The sequence below is a fragment of the Corythoichthys intestinalis genome, chromosome 5 (assembly GCF_030265065.1).
Source record: "Corythoichthys intestinalis isolate RoL2023-P3 chromosome 5, ASM3026506v1, whole genome shotgun sequence".
Classification (NCBI taxonomy): Eukaryota; Metazoa; Chordata; class Actinopteri; order Syngnathiformes; family Syngnathidae; genus Corythoichthys; species Corythoichthys intestinalis.
This window is the reverse complement of record NC_080399.1, coordinates 29,913,537-29,932,967: the sequence shown is the minus strand read 5'-3', so window position 1 is coordinate 29,932,967 and position 19,431 is coordinate 29,913,537. Positions and strand designations below refer to the sequence as shown.

The 19,431-nt window shown below is 38.8% G+C and overlaps 2 protein-coding genes across 12 annotated transcripts in view; one reads left to right on the top strand and one right to left on the bottom strand.

Moving 5' to 3' along the window:
- The window catches only part of tmtc3 (transmembrane O-mannosyltransferase targeting cadherins 3), a 43,383-nt gene that overhangs the window by 23,780 nt on the left and 172 nt on the right, over window positions 1–19,431 (bottom strand). The window contains exons 1-6 of one of the 8 annotated variants that reach the window (XM_057837818.1): window positions 14,116–14,368; window positions 13,871–13,981; window positions 10,567–10,667; window positions 8,426–8,639; window positions 1,669–1,755; window positions 1,357–1,575 (exon numbers count right to left, since the gene is read on the bottom strand). In XM_057837818.1, the coding sequence (XP_057693801.1) occupies window positions 1,357–1,575; window positions 1,669–1,755; window positions 8,426–8,614 (495 nt within the window). In that variant the 5' untranslated portion in view covers window positions 8,615–8,639; window positions 10,567–10,667; window positions 13,871–13,981; window positions 14,116–14,368. Of the gene's footprint in view, window positions 1–1,356; window positions 1,576–1,668; window positions 1,756–8,425; window positions 8,640–10,566; window positions 10,668–13,870; window positions 13,982–14,115; window positions 14,369–19,431 lie in introns of those variants that run through there. The other 7 variants (XM_057837819.1, XM_057837817.1, XM_057837821.1 and 4 more) reach the window with 7 other exon arrangements.
- The window catches only part of cep290 (centrosomal protein 290), a 72,442-nt gene continuing 67,611 nt past the window's right edge, over window positions 14,601–19,431 (top strand). For all 4 annotated transcript variants that reach the window (XM_057837806.1, XM_057837805.1, XM_057837807.1 and 1 more), the window contains exons 1-2: window positions 14,601–14,747; window positions 15,067–15,205. In XM_057837806.1, the coding sequence (XP_057693789.1) occupies window positions 15,092–15,205 (114 nt within the window). In that variant the 5' untranslated portion in view covers window positions 14,601–14,747; window positions 15,067–15,091. The remainder of the gene's footprint in view (window positions 14,748–15,066; window positions 15,206–19,431) is intronic.

Sequence of the window (19,431 nt, the reverse complement as noted above, 5' to 3'; positions counted from 1 at the left end):
ATTTATTCTTTCATTTTCCTGATAGCAATAGAATCATTTTCCTGATAGCAATAGAAGTCTTTTCTCCAAGCATTACCTTGGGTAAACATCCACTGAAATATTGGAAATTTAACAACTATTCCATACGAATAAATCTTGCTAGCGGCTATGGCTGGGAGAGAACATTATCGTTTCATTATCTATAAAAAAACATTTAAGATATCAATATTCAAAACAGAAACTTTGGCAAGTGGGCTTTTAAAATTCACTTATGTACTGTTGGGGCCAACCAACAACATACCTGCTTTCAAGTTTTGAGTTGCATGATAGTTCAAGCCCGCTAATAACAATCATCTGAGAGGGGATTGGTGGAACAAGCGCCAAATACACATACGCACAGTAGGATCAGGGGAAAAAAATAAAAATATATGAAGTAAGTAAAGTCAGTGCAAAATCTGCTTTTGAAGATCTAGTGAGGAAGATGAGAACATTGTTTGTTGGAGGTCTGGGGAATTTTGAAAAAGTTGAAAGGACATAAGAAACGCAGGGCAAAGTTTTGTGCAGGATTTTTTTTTTTTTTTTTTAAACAAAGAAAACTAGTAAAACTGAAGGTTTTGGCGTACAAATGAGAACAGGAATATTCAAGTTTGAACAGCACTATTACTGTGCAGTCGGCTTTTTGTGCACCACAAATAAGACACCAGACGCCACAACAAACCATACAGACTACCAAAACCAGAAATTTCCATATTTAATATGCCTGGGTCGCTGATCTGTCTGCACGCTTATTAAGTTCAAGCAAATAAAAAAGAAAAGACTGGTCTTTTCCAGTTTGAAAAATAATGTTCTACACCCCATGTTAACAGAACTTTTTCAAACCACAGTCATCAAATACCTACATTGATCATCTTTGTAAAACTTGAGCAATTTCAAGAAGGTATATAAGCTATACTGTATGTTTCACGTATATCAACTGATTTGATGGTATAAATTTGGTATTCTTCCTTATGGTGTGGTACGGAGAACTGGCAACCTGACAGTTCTCCCTGGCCTTGTGTTTTCCCTCTTCATGTGTCACTGGGTTCGTTTTATGTTCATTGAGCAAGCTAACCCTGAAAAATTGATCCCTTGTGTTTTCCAGCATATTGGGTCAGATTTTCTTTCTCTTCATGCTGAGAGCTGCTATTTTTGAGGCCACAAACGCATCACTCAGTTCACATGGATCGGAACGATTCTCAGAAGCGGGACACTGTTGTACAAAATACTACATATTGGAAAACTTCTTCTGATATTTGAAGGGATTTAAGTAGATATAAGGTGTAAAATAATATAATAAACAGCACGATGGATAAAATGGAGGCATAGCGATCAACTCACAGCTTCTGTGTGGATGGGGTGCACGGCGAAGAGCAATGCTGCCACCAGGCCAGAGTTGTGGTCCAGAAAGAGGCGGCATACGCGTAAGAAAAGCAAGCAGGCAGCTGCGTGCAATGCTACGTTGAGAAGGTGGTAGGAGGCTGGGCTGAGCTCACTCAGAAGGTAGTTGAGACGGAAAGTGAGCACTGTCAGTGGACGGTAAGACTTATGGCTTCGTTCCTGAAATGAAGAAATGGAAGATCCAAAATGGTGTTACAGTTTAAAGACTTTTGTTTTACTTTACATTTGTCATTTAGTTTTCAACACATTTACCCTTTTGAGGTGAAGTGGTACAGATAATGGATGGATGGTTAGACCACAGTAGCCGTCCATTTTTCCATTCAAAAGCTGACAGTGCACCTTATAATCAGATGCAACTTATTTTAGGGCTGGGCGACATGGCCTAAAATACTTATCAAGGTAAATTGAGATTTACTTGATAACGATAAATTCGCCCAATCGGACTGTTATATAATTTGAAAATCTGAATGAATGCATAAAATACAAATTAACCATTTCTCATTGATTTATTTACCAGCTTTCAATTTAGCACATTACAATTGTACATTCAATGTAAACGTTAAGTAAATAAAAATATCTTGTCAACAATAAGCATTCAAGTTTAAACATTTAAAACTGCTTGCATGACTTGAATAATGGTAGGGGTGCACGATATCCATTTTTTTTTACACCAATACCGATATCGATAACTTCCTGCTCCTCAAGGCCAATACCAATACGATAACAGATAATATAATTATATTTACCTGAGTTTTTGAACATCTGTAGGTCAAAAATACTAGTGGTTGATACAGCATAGATTTGCCTTTGACCAAACCACAATGATGATGACATGAACATTATTATAATGAACAAAACAAAGAGAAGAACCGTTTTGACTTAAAAAAAGTGCCCATATTAATTTTTTCGAATAAATATAATTTGAGTCAATCACAATCAATCAGTCAATATCATTGACGATGTGTTGCTCGGAACAATGAGCACTGATCTAAAACAAACATAGACCCAACATGTATTGTGCTTTGTCAGCAGATAAAACATTTGGTGCCACAGGAGAGGAGACTTTTGTCGTCTTAGTCCATGAAACAATTTTCTTAACCTGGCAATTATAGAACAGCATGCCTATCAATAACCAAAAGGCCTCTCAAGAACATGTAGACATAGCACTGTAAAATGCAAACATTTGCTAATTGCCATAGTAAAGTTTATAACTCATTGAAGGAAAAATACAGCCTCTAGAACACGAACAAAATTTTGCATACTGGCAAAACAGGAGTGGAAACAAACTCTCACATCCCAATCCGACACTGCGCCAAAAATATTATTAATAGGCCCGATAATATATAATGTTATTGGAGCTATTGGGATGACATCATAATTCCTGTTATCGGACCGATAATTATCGGACCGATATGTATCGTGCACCTCTAAATAATGGACAACATTGTACATATTGCTATGGCCACTGTGCAAAAATGTCATTGTAACACAAATGACTTACAGCAGGAGGGGCTTGAACAGTGCACTTCAAACAGAGGACCGGGTATTAGACACCTTATTGTTAATGGCTGCTGTGATATATCACTCAACAACACAAGTGTTTACTTCAAGTTCCTGATGCGAAAAACTAGCATGGTAACCATTTTCGTTTTTCCCCCAGAGCATTTTCTGAAATACACGCATGCGTACCCTCCAATGAAATGTTTAATATTTTATTATGGCAGTAATGACACAGAATAAAGCAAGCACATACAGAAAACTACCAGTAGATGTGGCCATTAAACAGTCGTATTATTGGCTAAATTCTTGGATAATACTTTATGCTGAATGCTGAGCTTATCCATTGTAAATTGTACTATAAGCCTGAACGATATATCGTTTAACCCTTTAACGCCGAACGTGTCGGCAGCGACGCATTTTCGCATATCGTCTTTGAAGCTTCACACGTTGTGATTACGTCACCCACGTGCCGCTGGTTGGTCTCATTTGAAAGTGTTTTTATTTGAAGTCAATCGACCAAGAAAAACGGGAGATAATGTCATTTGAGTTTTATAGTTTTATTGCACTCATAAATATGCATTAAAACACTGCATGCACCATGTATCTATCTCCATATTTCCATCATTTCTTGTCCTTTTTCAAAACCGAAAGCAGCACAAAAGACTACATATCCCAAGAGCCGTTCTGATGTCCAGAAGGACGAACCGAATGTGATCATTTTTAATAAATTTCCGAGCGAGGCGCCAACTAATGAAAGGGAGGCATGCGAAGCAAGCAACGGCCGCTGGTTGGTTTGAGCGAGCGACTTTGAACCGTGCAGAATGAATCTAAAACTACATTTAGCGCAAGCTAATGCATTATTTCAGTAACTCAAGGAAGAAGATGAGCCGTATTTGTCGTTGTTTTTTTTGGATGAGTCGGTGACTCGGCGAGTAGAAGTGACAACAGCGCGCAAACGGCGAAAGAGTAGGCTGCGAAGACGTTGTGTGTGACGCAGCTCCGTGACCTGTTCAAGAAGAAGCTTTATTGAGTGCGCAAAAAAAAAAAAAAAAATATTGGGTCGCATGCCTGAAATTTTGAATTGAACTGAACTACTTGTCAATATTTTTTAAAATACTTTTTTTCAATGTTATATACTGTATATTTTATTTTTTTCACTATAATCTTTTCAATTTTATATACTGTATATATTATTTTTTTCACTATAATCTTTTCAATTTTTATGTTGATGTGTGTTCGAGAAGCTTGATTGCATGTACGTGTATACTTTTGATAAGGTGATGGGTACAACACCTAACTTCACAAAGAGATATCCTCCAAACCCTTTTTGTTTTAGATGATATATATATATTTTTTTTCCACACTATTTTGCACTGTATATAACCTGTTTTGACCATAGTATGTGTAAAGGCCAAAAACGCCTATGACCATACCTGCTGTTTGTGTTGAATTGTCAAACATAAAACTATTCTTATTTTTTTCTATTGAATGTTTATCCTAACAGGTTGACTAAATATTATCAAGCTTCAAAACGGTTGGTCGAGCATGTTTGGTTGTCAATGGGACATCAACATTACAAATTTTGAAAAAAGATTTTGGGATTCTTTTGTCTTTTTGGGTCCAAAATGTGGATTATAATTGGTCAGTGAATAAAACAACAGCTTGGACATGAAGTTCAAGATGTCCTGACAAAAGGGACCCAACTTGGCCATTGTAAACATTTTTTTCTTTGAAATATAAAGGCAACATCAAATGCATGCAAATTCGGCCAAAATAGGCTTAGGTGTTAAGGGTTAAACATTGCCATCGCGATGTGCGTGTGCGCGATAGTCCCATCGCAAGCACGTGCGATAGTTTTTTTTTTTTTTTTTTTTTTAAATCCACATACGCCTTGCTTTCTGGTCTGCGCACAGCCTCAGACCCTCCCTCTCCCAGCCCTTTGTTCCTCTCAGTCACTGCGGCACTTGCTTATTAAAGTTAACGATGGCTTTGATCTGGCCAAAGAAGCAGACTTCACACGGGCATCTGTCAATCATCGTTTAACTTGTTAAACAGTTTCTTCAAGGAAGCCACGCTGGAATGAATGTGTGTGTGTGGGGACGTTGGAGAGATATAAATGCCAGAAGTGATCATGAGGAGTTTGAAATTTCTACATGTCACTCCAACGGTCACAGCTAAAGTAGATAAACAGAAGCATTTAATAAAGCCAAGCATTTATCTGCTACAGCACTTTATTCTTGTTCAAAAATGATTTGGTTGGACAGTTATGTTTAAAACTTATCATAATTATGACATTTGAAGTGCTTAAAAACCATTTATTTATATCCATTTTTTAAATCACTTTGGGGGGAAAAGTGAGAGAAAAACATGTCTTATATGTATCTCTTTCCAATGCTAAATCTGAATAAATACATTGAGCACAAAAAACACACACACACACACAAAAAAAAAAAACCAAAAAAAAACATTGTAACCAAAATACCATTGTAATTCTATTCAGGTCATTCATTGTCAGACAGAAGCAGTACGGCACAACGTTATGCTAAAAAAAATAAGTTAAAAATATAAAAATGGCTTACCCGCTTTGTCCTCTGAAAGACCATGCCAACCCAACAAAATGTTTACTGCATATGAAATGTGAATGGATTCACCGAGCTGGTGTTGAAGTCAGCACAAGTTGATTCGGTCTTCACATTTTTTCCTCCCGAGTTTTTGGTTTCCGGAAACGTATGAAGAAAACATTCTTCATGTGTCATAATGTCTAGAGTCGTTTCTACAAGTTCCAAAAAAGCAATGTGTGATCGGCATGATTGTTTTTGAAAGATTACCGGCGAAAAGTAGCACAAATTACGTTGTCTCTATGCGAGGGCGGGTCTATAATGTCCCACTTCGGCTTTACTTCCGCTTTACGATGCGACGTCACGGTCTAAAAATAGCATGCCTGCGGTACGCCATTAAAGTAATTAAACATTGTCCAACAAATAAAGCATGAAAAAATAATTTATATGTTGTATATTTGACAAAATAATCGCGTTTCCGAAGTTCGAGCCTGAAACGGCACGAACCCGGAAGTGATGCGCACACCGAGAACAGCGATGGCAGCGCTCCATACGGCCGCCATACAAAGCCCTTCAAACAATGATTCAAACAGCGATATAAGCGATAGATCAAGCGCAAGGGAGGAGATCCAAGTTTTTGAAAAGTTGGAGGAAGAAGAGGAGGTTGGAATTTTATGTTGGACCTAACATGTATTAGCCAGACGCTAATCAGGATGCAAACAATGTGCCTGGACTACCTGACATGGAATGGAGACAAGACCCATCGAGATTACAAGATTGGTAAGATATAGGCTGTCATTATTTTCATGATTTGAAGATGTAGGCATTTGCACATAATTTTATGTTTTTGTCTATCTGATGACATCGTTTAAAAAAAATAATAGTCTGACTTCATGTTCATTTTGGCAGATCCGGCAGCTCTCGTGCATATAAAATAATAATTTAAAAACGTTGGGGGGAAAGAAGGAGATTAGTCGTTGATGGCTTTCTCCACTTTATTGTGGCAACAATAAGAAAAGAAAGTAATAGCGGACTGCCGCCACATTCGACCACAAAGTTTTGCTTCTCGCTCCTCTCCCCCTCGCCTCCTACTACTCACAGCTCTCCAGTCCCAGCGTCCCTTAAACGGATCGTGCATAGTGTCTTGTTATGAGCTTTTTGTTGACAAAGGTATCGAACACATGACGTGCTGACAACTTTGTTTCTTTATTAACACATGGAGCTAACAGTACGAACACAGCTTGGGGCTCTCGGCTGGCTGTGTGGAGCGACAGATAGAGCCTGTAGAAGTGGCATTTAATGACGTGAGGAAATGTAGTTTTTTTCACAAAAGCGAACAGATTACAAAGCACCACTTCAGTGTTGTCCCGAGACTACATTTCCCATGATTCGCTGCGTGACCTGCGCCGCTCGCTGATTCGCTGCGAGATTGACTCAATGGCTACGCTAAACCAACAACTGTCACCTGTCAGCGGCTCTCGTAAAACACAAACTAGAAGGCTATCATGCGATCACCGTGAAAAATGCCGAGCCGTCCAAAAGCAATGCAATGCTTGAAGCATGAAGGTGGAAATATATAATACAAATACAAATAAATGTGCACAAACTCACTGGCGTTGTGTGTCTCTTACGGCAACGTGACCGTGAATTACCTCGACGCTGACCCGCTTATATGCACATCCACACCCCTTTCCCGATTGACAGTGGATAAACCCTTTCGGACAAGATCGTGGATGACGCACAATTTAATCACGCTTAACCTAGCGAACGCAACAACAACTATGATCGGGGATTGCCACGAGTTAGCTTTCGGCTAACGTCTCTAGCTTCTACTGTTCATTCCACAACAGCTGGCAGCTCTGCTTTGACAAAGTCATCAGTCATCTATCCAAAAATCACACTTACTTTTTGGCAAATCCTTGATCATAAGCAGACCGGTTGAGGAAGCAGGCCCCTTCGAAGTCTTTGTAGCAGAGAACACGACTCGATGATGGCGTGAAATTCATTCGCTTAGTGCGAACAAAAGATGTCCATTTACGTGCCCTGCTATCCTTCAGCCACTCATACAACTTTTCTTTAGATTGACAACAATACATCGCCAAACACCGCCGTGGCATCTTACGGAGAAACAATGCAACAATATTGTGTGTATGGCGGACTTCCCTCGCAGTTCTCGGTGTGAAGTAATATCCGAAGATTTCCGAAGATTTTTGACGAAAAGCATTTTCGTTGTCAAGGGCATTGCTCTGGGTTAAACAAAGAATCTGGAAGGGTTGCATTAAAAAATAACGAAAATATGCTTATAATTGTTTAGCCATTGATATTATTCAAAAACATGGTTGGCCAACCTTACTTCACATTTGGTCTTTAAAAGTTCCTATTTTTGTTGTTGTTGCCCTGTATATGGATCAATATTGATTACTCATTGCATGACATTGCCTTTAGCGCAGCTCCATCTAGTGAATGCATAACGCCACCCCATCCACTACTACTACTGTGCCTTATAATGAGGTGTGCCTTATATATGAAAACAGTTTTAAAATATGCTATTTGTTGAAAGTGCGTCTTATATTCCGTTGCGCCTTATAGTGCGGAAAATACGGTACCTTTCTTTTCATTTATTTTGGTCTGGTAGAGGCAAGGCAACATAGTTAATTCTCTGGATCCCACAGCAAGGAGATGATTTCTATAAATGGGATTCTTAGGTGCAAATAATTTGTACCACCTCAGTGAATGATAGTTTTACCCTGACCACCCTACCAAAAAATGTCAACGCAACTTAGGACAGGCTGATATGACCCTTAAATATTATCTCCCAGTTTTCCACAAAAATCCAAATTCAGATTTTTATAATTTATCTCTCCTTTCGCTACAAAATTTAAATTAAAAAGAAAAATAAAAGTACCCCATCAAGACATTATTGTTCCCAGAACTCGTAAAAATGCTCATACCTCCGCCATAGGTGTACCCCAGAAGTCATTGAGGAAGAGGTTTCTCAAGGGTGTGGTGGGCCGCAGGTCTTTGTTGTCGAGAATGGCCGAGACGTCGTCAAAAACAAAGCCGCATGACAGGCTGTTCCAGTAGCATACTACGACCAGGCTGGTCAGAAGCAGCACCTCTTTCCACAACACGGCAGCCATGGCGCAGAGACGCCGTCATGGATCGCTGTACAAGATGACAAAGCGTAAACATGGGTTCGTTAGAGTTTTGTAATTAATCAATTGTAGTTTTATCCATTTACTGGTACTCATTGAGGTTGGCACTACCTTATAATTCAGTAAAATAAACGTGGACCAATCATTATTTGTGTAGAGTGGAATCACAGTCTTATTTTCAAACTTAGCTTGCACATTGTAATTGAAAAAAAAAAAAAATACTTAAAACAAAAGGTTTACTGTTGGCTAAGCTTAGTTTGTGAAGCCTGTTTAAAAAAACAAAAAAAACAATGTAGTACTCTAAAGCCGTGTGACTTACGGGACTAACCTGGAGGATGGTTATTGTGTTTCATGCCATGTTGTGTGGGAATATGTGACGGTAGGAAAATAAAATACCTTGAATATCTGATATCTCAACACAAACACACACACACACAAACATGTGGCGCACGCAATTTGATTCACAATGCAGCAGGGAGCGCTTTCATTTGATAGTACCACAAGGTGACCAGATGTCCTGTTTTGCACGACAATCCCGCGAACTGATCGTTTTTTCCATATCCCGCTAAATGATGTTTTTCCGCGTTTCTATTAATGTGCCCCCATTTCGTGTGATGGCATTTGAAACCGCTTGTGCGGCGAATTTGTGAAGTCAGCTACTATCAAATCTTAAAAATAGTGTGAGTCGATGGAATCCTCTATTGGAAGCATTAGAATAGGAACAAATGTCAGTGCTCATTTAGCCCACAGTTATCACATACGGCTAGATGTCTGATGCGCGCTGTGAGCAAATGGGGACGGGTGTTGTTACTCTCTGGCCGCTTTGCGTCATTGACGTTCAAGAAAAAGAACATTACAGTTATACAGTCGGTAGAGCATGTGCTTTGGAAGACCTAGAGAGTTCTCAATTATCAACTGAATTTCCAGCAGCTTGTTTTGTAATTAATGTTAGAAATATAGTAATGTTATTGCATAATTAAAAATAGTCATAACATTTTTATAGCATGTAAGAAACTAATAAAGTAATACATAGATGGGAGTACAGGTAGGCGGAGCATGCTGAGAATAACTGCTTGTTGCATAATATAAATATATATGTATAATTGATAATGCAATACATTCCACTAATTAACTCTGAAAAGGCATAACTGTGAAGTTAAAAACCATTTTAGGTGACTCCCTTCTTGAAATTCAGCAAGAGAATAGCAAGAGTGTGCATAAAAAGTAATCAGAGCATAGGGTGGCTACTTTGAAGATACTCTACAAGAATATTATACATGTTTTTAGTTATTTCACCTAAGTACATAATTCCACACGTTTATTTATAGTTTTATAACCTTCAGTGAGAATGTTCAAAGTAAACAGTCATGAAAATAAAGAAAACGCACGAATGAAAAGATGTGTCCAAACTTTTAGCCTGTAGTGCTGCAACAATCGATTAACTCGAGTATTCAATTAGAAAATGAATTTTGATGCTTCGAATATACTTAATTAAAGTGGCGTTGTAATGGTTTATTTTGAAAGTATTTGCATTTCATTTTATTGATTAAGGTGGGTACACTGCTATTTGGTTTGCCTCATTTCACATGGATGAGTCCAACTGCTCCCAACGTAAGCTATGTTTTTGTTTGAGCTCATGTTTTTTAACGCATTCGTAGTTTGTAGATATATTTAGCCGTTTTTTGTGGGAATATGTGTCTTAGCCATTTGTTAAGGGCATTGTTAAAAAAAAAAAGTTAGCATTTTATAGCATTTAAGCTAGCGGACTTTTACTATGTAAGTTAGCCAATGGCGTACCGCAAGCAACACTTCACTTCCGCTCATTAATATTCATGACATTAGCTACAGTTGCTAAGTAGGGACAAGCCACCGTTTGTCCCTAATAGGAAATGAATGGAAATCGTGTACGAAGGAGAGGTTTACAGAGCTAAACCTACCAATTCTCTCCGAAAATGATGTGCTTGGTGCCAAACTCACTGGCAAAGAGGTGGGAGAACATAAAAATGTTCAGTTAAAGAGATGGCTTGAGTGTCGAAGGCTGAAAAAGACAAAAAAAAACAAGCCGACCTAAGCATAAGCTTAGCTTTTTTATCGACGTGACTGACAATGACATTTTCCTGTTTCAACAAGCTATCCTTTACTATCAGCCCTGTCTTTCTTATATATCATCTGGTTGTCCTGCATCTCTGACCGTTCTTGGGGGTAATTTAGTTAGCTTTGTGTAGCGATCCCAAATGCTACTCAGTGACAGCCAACGAACACTTTTAATTTTTTCATTGATAACAAATCTTAATTCTATAATTTATTTACACCTCCCCCTTACTAAAGTTTAATATGTACATACATATACATATATATATATATATACTGTATATATAACAGAAACAATAACAGTGGCAGTCAGATACCATTGTAATTGTTTTCAGGTGATTCATTGTCAGACATAAGCAGTACGGCAGGACGTTACGCTAAAAAAACAAGTTAAAAATATAAAAATGGCTTACCTCTTTGTCCTCTGAAAGACCATGCCAACCCAAAAAAATGTTTACTGCGTATGAAATGTGAATGGATTCACCGAGCTGGTCTTAAAAGTCCGCGCAAGTTGATTCGGTCTTCACATTTTTTACCCCCGAGTTTTTGGTTTCCAGAAACGTATGAAGAAAACATCCTTGATGTGTCGTAATGTCGCGAGTCATTTCTACAGGCTCCAAAAAAGCAATGTGTGATCGGCATGTTCGTTTTTGAAAGATTACCGGAGAAAAGTAGCACAAATTACATTGTTTCTATGCGAGGGCGGGTCTATAATGTCCCAATTCGGCTTTACAATGCGACGTCACGGTCTACAAATAGCATGTGTGCGGTACGCCATTATTCTTTTGTTGGACATAGATCCTCATTTATTTTTTATACTGTTTGAGGCTCAGCTCAGGTATTTTAATGTTTCATGTTCCTTATCAGATTACTCGATTATTCGAACCAAGAAGTTCATCGATTAATCGACTACTAAAATAATCGATAGCTGCAGCCCTGGTATTACATACATTATATATATAAAAACAATTTCTCAAAAGCAAGCCTGAATCTGAGCCACAAAATAAGATTGTCATAAACCCAACCGTTTGTGAATCCATCAATAATTCAGAGAGTTCAAAGTGTTTTAGTGGAGAAAATCACTATTAAACAAATAAGCATTGCTGTCCCACATTAGGAGAGAGGTGATCTGGCAAGCCTATCGTACAAACATCAGAAAATATAGTAAATACACTAAAAGAGCAGAATGTAAAGCATTATGACAGAGTCAGCAAATCATTTTAATAAATTGTTAAAAAAAAACTAAAAACAAAAAAAAAACAAGAACAAATATATATATATGTTGTAGGTATGTTGACCAGCGTGCTTAACAATGACCCTATTTTCCCGCTTCAGGGTGAGCTGCCTAACTCTTTTCATGCACATCATCTAGCTAGCCAGTCAATTGCATGCTTTTAGTTTAGCTTTTAGCCCAAAACACGAGTTAAGGTTGATTGTCACACACACCATCAAGAGTTCATTCATCAGCATTCGATTACGATATTTTTCATAAATGCAATCAACGCTCATCAAGAGGGAACAATTTTCAGGATTTTGCTTTAAAATAAGGGAACAACCAAGAAAGAAAACAACAACCATACGATGATCTGGCATTTGAACTAATTAATTTAACAAGATCTTTTTATATACATGAAATCAAAAGCAGAGATAATCACCATTACTTCCTGTTTTATTGATATACAGTGGTACCTCTACATACGAAGTTAATCCGTTCCAGGAGCTTGTTTGTAAGTCGAAATGGTCGTATGTCGAGCAGGATTTTCCCATAGGAATACATTATAATTCCATTAATTCGTTCCACAGCCCAAAAACCTGCACTAAATCCTTAAAAAATACTGCTGGTACTATTACAAATGGCAATTACATATAGCAAAACAAATAAATAATAAATAAAAATCGGATTAATAATATAATAATAATAATAATTCCTGTAATAGTGTAACGAAACGGGTTCTAATAAGGCGGACGTTTTTTTCTGTACCTGAAGGCACCGCGGCGCTGACGTGACAAAGAGGGAGGGGAGCGGGTGAAAGTTTACTTTCGCTTTCAATGCTTTCTTGAGAACATCGTCAATTGCGGCAGACAGCAGGCGTTTTGTGTTGAATAAGTTGTGAAATGATGAAAACGTGGCGAAGCTGGCGATTTCTCTGGAGATGTTACCACAATAAGAATTGTCAGCTTAACTTATAAAGACTGGCGAACGATGGTCGGAGGAGGACCGTGGAGATGTATTGTTGAGCCATTTCACGGATGCCCACCCTACGCTCATATTTTTCTGTCATTTGCATCTTCATTTAGAAGGTAAGCGTCAACTTTTTCCTTGTTTCACCACCTGTACCAACCTTTTCTGAAACCTGTGTTGATTTGTCACACAAGAAAATCCGCCATGCATTCGTCTGCGGTGCTGCCATTGTCGTCGTATTTCGAGCATGTCGTCGGATGTAGAAACAAATGGCGAGTCAAATTTTACGTCGGATGTCGAAAAGTTCGTGTGTCGAAGCGATCGTATGTAGAGGTACCACTGTATATTTTTCCAAACAAGGAACCCAGATAGCAGACAGACGTTGAAAAGATGTTGGCTCAACAATCCGCTGTCGATCTGATATCATTGAATCAACGTCACTTTTGCACCCTCAATTAAAGTTGTCTCAACGTTGAAATCCTTACAAATCCTAAATGTCATTTCGATTCTTAATAATATTGGAACAACACTCAATGTTATGTTTTCGACCAAACCGCCCGCTCATCCTTAATTCAATGACTTTTTAATTATATTTCCCGGTCAAAAAATAAATCAACTATTTGTCAATATTAGTTTATCAACTATAAAACAATGTTAACCCAACTATCACCTGCCACATTGGGCATAGAACAACGTTATTTCAACGTCAGTTGACGTCGAAAATTTCAATGTCAACCATACTGATGATTCTGATGGAAAATCAACGTTTATTCAATGCCGGTCTGCTATCTGGGAAGCAATAAAATGAAATATGAAGACTAACTTAATTTTGGTCACGTTTCTCAGTAATAACGGAAAAACACGGGACAAATACAGTGCTATTTAGCAATCCCTTAAATTCCACAGTTCCCTTATTTAATATTATTTATTATTAATTTCATTAACTTTGAATTTATTGATCCACGTACCTACATGTTAGACAACAACCGGGAGCCTTCCCAGCTGACTTCACCCTCTAATGGAGTTTAGAGTGACTCTTGCCCAGTTGGGAGCCGATATCAAGCTCCCTAGTTTTTATCCTAATAATATTAGCACAGTGTGTTTAAAATTGTGCCTTTGACAAAAATCACATTTGTTCGCATAGTCTGCCGCGCATATTTTGCACAACAGCCAGCTTTAAGTTAACCTGCCACCAACAGCGAGAATGACTTACTTTCGCAGCTAATGCTAGTTGGCCGTAAACGCGAGAAGTAGCGGTCCCTTAGCCTGGCAGCATGTCCTCAAATTTCAGGTCGCCACGTACCTTGGCCGCACAAGAATCAGGGTGCAATATTACAGGCGTGAAGGAATACTATTAGCAATAGTTACATTAATTCAAAACAAAAGAAAAAAATCTTTCCGATTGAGAAATCGTGTCTATGACAAGACGCACGCATGCGCAACAACGATTCAGAGCGGCTGGAGTCCCAAAGTTCTTCCGGGGCAGGGACGACACGAATAAATAAATGTTGGGTTTTATATATCAAGTATCTGGGAATTTGTGGCAAAAAAAAACACAAACACACAGAATGTCCCGATATGGAGAATTATTATTTTAATGCGCTTATTTACATATAAATCACAGTGGTTCTACAGTATACAACCCAATCCTTAGGTGGCGGTAAATAGCATCAAATACATTGTAAATGTCATCGGACACAGTACACCACCAGAAGAAGAAAATGCCGAAGAAGAGCTTCAACAGCACAAATAAAATGATGCCGCGTTCAATTCAAAGTTTTGAAATTTTAAGGATGGAATTTATAAAGCATTGCTCGTGTTACTGAAATTTTGTACACATCTACGGTAGGTAATTGATGTCTTTTGCAATTAATATGTGATAAATCTTCATTTGCAAGCTTGAGGAGAATAAACACTCGTTAATGCTTGATACTTTAGATAAATTTCGTTTCACAAAACGATGTAAAGGATTACCTTTTCATAGTTAAATTTTTGGTTTCGATAGCTTTAAAAAAAAAAAAAAAAAAAAAGCCAACTACTGGGGTGATATTGTGCTAAATGTAGCCTGGGGGTTGTTTTTCGGCATATTAGTAAGTCCTTTGTGATACTGTCATAATTTTTTGTAATAATGTCACCTCTGTAATAGCTTTTTTTTCTGCTGAAGGTTCTCGGTTGTGTGTGGCGTCGCCATGGCTGGTATGCCTTTTGCTCTTGAGTGGGATGAGGTGAGAAGCATCGAGGCGCAGAGCCTACATGAATGTGACAAAGATGAACTGGAGGATCTAGTCACACGCTTCACCTCGGTAACTATCCAACCCTAAAAGTTTTTAAGCAGGCTGAGAAGGGCTAAGAGGTTCAGACTTTACCCAAACACATTTTGAAATTTCGATTTTGAAAGAGACGTAATGAAGATGCAGATTTGATTTTCTTTTGGTTGCACATATTTATTTTAATTTCCATAGTCTAGTGCAGGGGTCCTCACATACAAATCTTGAAGGTCCAGAATTATTTTTTTCATACAAGCATGGGTCCATATATTAATATCGGTCAAGTACATGGCAGGTCAAAGGTGGTAAATAGGGGTGTAACGGTACACAAAAATCTCGGTTCGGTACGTACCTCGGTTTTGAGGTCACGGTTCGGTTCATTTTCGGTACAGTAAGAAAACAAAATGCAAAATATAAATGTGCTTGTTGTTTATTACACACTTTTGTGCTTTCAACAATAGGAACATTGGCCTATTCTGCTCAAAAAGTAGCGGATATTTAAAGATAATAATCCAACAACAATTTGCCTTTCAGACCCCGCGTATCGGTCAGCTTTCTTTCTGAAAGAAAGGACAAAAAAGAAGTCCTGTGCTAAAGAGAAAAGCAATCCCAACGACAAAGATTTTAACATGTATTTTACAAATGAATTGCCTCAATGAATCTTTTTTTTTCTTATGAACGGTTTTCAAAAGCTTTATTCGTGGATTTTCTCAAGTTAAAGCGCCACAGAAATTAATAAATTTAATTGTGTAAGCAGGATCTGTGTATTATTCTTATTATTTAATTGCAGGTGTTTTAGCTCATTTCAATTTATTTTATTTAAATGGGCTATTATTTATTTTATTATGTGTTTATATTTTACAAATGTGATGTAGTATTCATTTATATCGTAAATTTTATGTTGTATAACTTTTGTTCCTATGTGAATATTAGTTCCTACTTGTTTTGTTGTGGTAGGAAGGTTTTGTATTAAACAGAGGGCCGTGTTGGTTATTATTATAGCAGAGAAGACCGCAGTAAATCAACAAAGACAAGTCAACTGTGCCCCAATCTACCACTTAAGAGATCTGATGGACTCAAAAAGTGGGTTACGATTGCATATTAGTCTGAAAATCGACCGGATCCACCGTATTTTTACACAAGGGACTTCCGGTCTGCCGGATCCTAGTTAGTAGTATTGACGCAGGAGGGCCCCATCTCGCGTCAAATAGTAAACTCTGCCGTTCTTTTCGCGTGCGTTGCGTTGAGCCGCTTCTGGGACGCGTCTAACACGCAGCCGCACTGCGACTGGTGTGCATTGGCTGATTGACTTTAAAGCCCTCGTTTCACTGCGTTCTCGCGGCCATGTTGTCGTGCCGTTGACGTTTCTGGGTTATATACTGTCCGTGTTGGTCCTCATTATAGTAGAAAAGACGGAGTTAATATAATCTACACAAAGAAACTATAACCTGATCGACTCAAAGCCTCAAAAATTAAGGGTTACAATACGTCAGAAACTCGTTCGGTACGCCTCCGTTCCGAACCGAGCATCCCGTACCGAAACGGTTCAATACGAATCCATGTACCGTTACACCCTTAGTGGTAAAGGTGGTTTTCTTTTAACCAAACAAAAATACAGTACACATTCTGATTAAATAAAAATAAATCAACAAAATATTTTCATTTTATAAATAATTGACTAGATCTGTCATTAAGGTGGAAACAATAACTATTGACAGTACATTTTGTAACTAAAATATCGCTGGACAAAAAAGAACGTGCAAGTAGTACAGTACATGTTCACATGTACAGAACATAAATGACAAGCTCTGTCATTAAGGTGCAAACATAACAAAACATATTGACAGTAACCTTAACCGTAAAACACTGCTCAATGAAATAAATGCCATTTGTGGATCACAAAGCTGTTTACTCACATCATTAGCAAGTACTTCAGTGCGTCTTGTGGTTGATGAATGAGAATCTGAGAGTGAGATTTGTTTGATTTTTGTTGTCATTTCCTCCTTTTCTTTTTCTTCGAACATTGCTGCCATCACTTCAGTCATACACTCTTTTATTTTTTCTCCATCAGAGAACGCCTCCTTATGTTTGGCCAACACCCACGACACTCTGAGTGAGCACTCCGTTGCAATTTGTTGTCGTGTCATAGATTTAACAATAACTTTCCTTGACTCTTGATATGACTGCTTCAACCTGTTAGTTTCTTGCCTTCTGATTTTGGAGGAAACTTATCTTCAAAAGAGCTGTGCTCTTTAACATAATAGTGTTTTACATTTTAACTTTTTATCAGAGCAACTGTCTTGAAGCATATTAAGCCCATAGGTTTGGTGCTTGCAGTTGGTAAAATAGACGCATATTTGTCAGTCCATTCCTCAATGAAACGGCGAGTTTTCATTGTCCACTTTTCTTCTCTTGGTCAACTTTGAGCATGCCATTTTGTTAGATTTGGTCTTCTACTGGTGGCATGTAAACAAACAGATTGCAACGTGCCGGGTGCGACTCGTGTTTCACACTGCTGCGGTCCGTCCACTCTAGCTAGCTAGCTGCATGCAGGCTGTTATGTACTTCCCTGATCTAAGTACATGTAAGGCCGAGACTTGAATGGAACAACACTTCTTTATTCAGTGTGCTTCTCATCATATATATAACAGAGACATAACAGAGATTCCTTTTTATACTGTAATACCACACCCACAGGAATTGCACACTATGGCAACAGCAGTGTGACATAAATATGTCACATCTCCTCCCCCCTTACATAACATGTCCCAGAAATAAACACAAAAATACCTCCTGTTTTCCCCTCATTACTTATTACTTATAAATCCAATCTATCAGGCGGTCGCCTGTCGCGTGCAGGATAACGACGTTCAACAGTCACTTCCGATTTCCCACTTGTGGAAACAGGTTCCGATACCGTTTCAGGTTCCGTTTGTGCATTGGTTGAATTAGACACAATTACAGCAGGATTGTTTGGGTTTGACACATCCGGTAAGCTAGACATTTCTGGTATAATTACACTGCTAGCATCATTACAATCAATAGACAGTTCTGGAGTAGTGTCTGATGTTCCCAACAATTGATCCACATGGCGACGCCAAACACCATCAGCTGTCTGAACGGTGTAGGAAACAGGCCCGGTTTGAGCAATGATGGTGGCAGGGGCCCACTTTTCCTTACTCTGGTAACTCCGGGCCATAACAGAGTCACCAGGTGCAAAAACTCGGTTCTTGGAATGCAGGTCTCTGTACTTGACTTGCTTCCGTTGATCCATTTGAACAATCTCACTCAGGGTTGGTGGTTTCAGAAGATCCATGCCAGTTCATATCTCTCGAGAAAACATGAGGCTCGCTGGCGATACTTTGGGAGTTGCATGCACAGATGTTCGGTATTTGAGGAGAAATTCGTGTAGTCTCTGATGGAGTGTACTTTGCCCTTGTGGTGCTTTGAGAGCATGTTTGAGGGTCTGCACAAACCTCTCTGCCAGGCCGTTGGTTGCCGGGTGATAGGGAGCCGACTTAATGTCTTGAACCCCATTGGCTTGCAGGAATTCAACCATTTCTTTTGACACAAATTGGGGGCCATTGTCTGAGACGAGTTGTGCAGGGGCTCCGAAACGACTAAACATCTCCCCTAACTTCTCAATTGCCTTTTCCGATGTGGTTGATTTCATGATAGCTACCTCTGGCCACTTACTATGGGCATTGATAGCAACCAGAAACATTCGATTTTCAAAAGGCCCCGCAAAGTTAATATGAATGCGGTGCCAAGGGTCCTGAGGAAAATCCCAAGGATGAAGTGGGGCTGCAGGTGGATTGTTGCGAATCTTCTGGCAAGATGAACAACTTTTTACCGTCTCTTCGATCTGTTTATCTAATCCTGGCCACCAAAAATAACTTCTTGCCATTTCTTTCATTTTAACAATACCACTGTGACCTGCATGCAGTTGTGCAAGCATTTTAGCACGCAATGACTGTGGCACAATCACTCTCCTCCCCCACAGCAAACAACCCGATTGAACAGAAAGTTCCCACCTCCTATCCAAAAAAGGTTTGAGAGCGGTGTTCTCACACTTGGTTTGTCCTTTAATTACCATGTCCATGACGACTGACAGGTCGGGGTCGTTCTGAGTTGCACGTTTTACTTGCGACGCTGAAATTGGTGCATGTTCAACATTTCGGAAATAGAATATGTCCACTGAGGTAGGTTCATGTTTTGTGACAGGAAGCGGCAACCTCGAAAGTCCATCAGCATTGCAATGC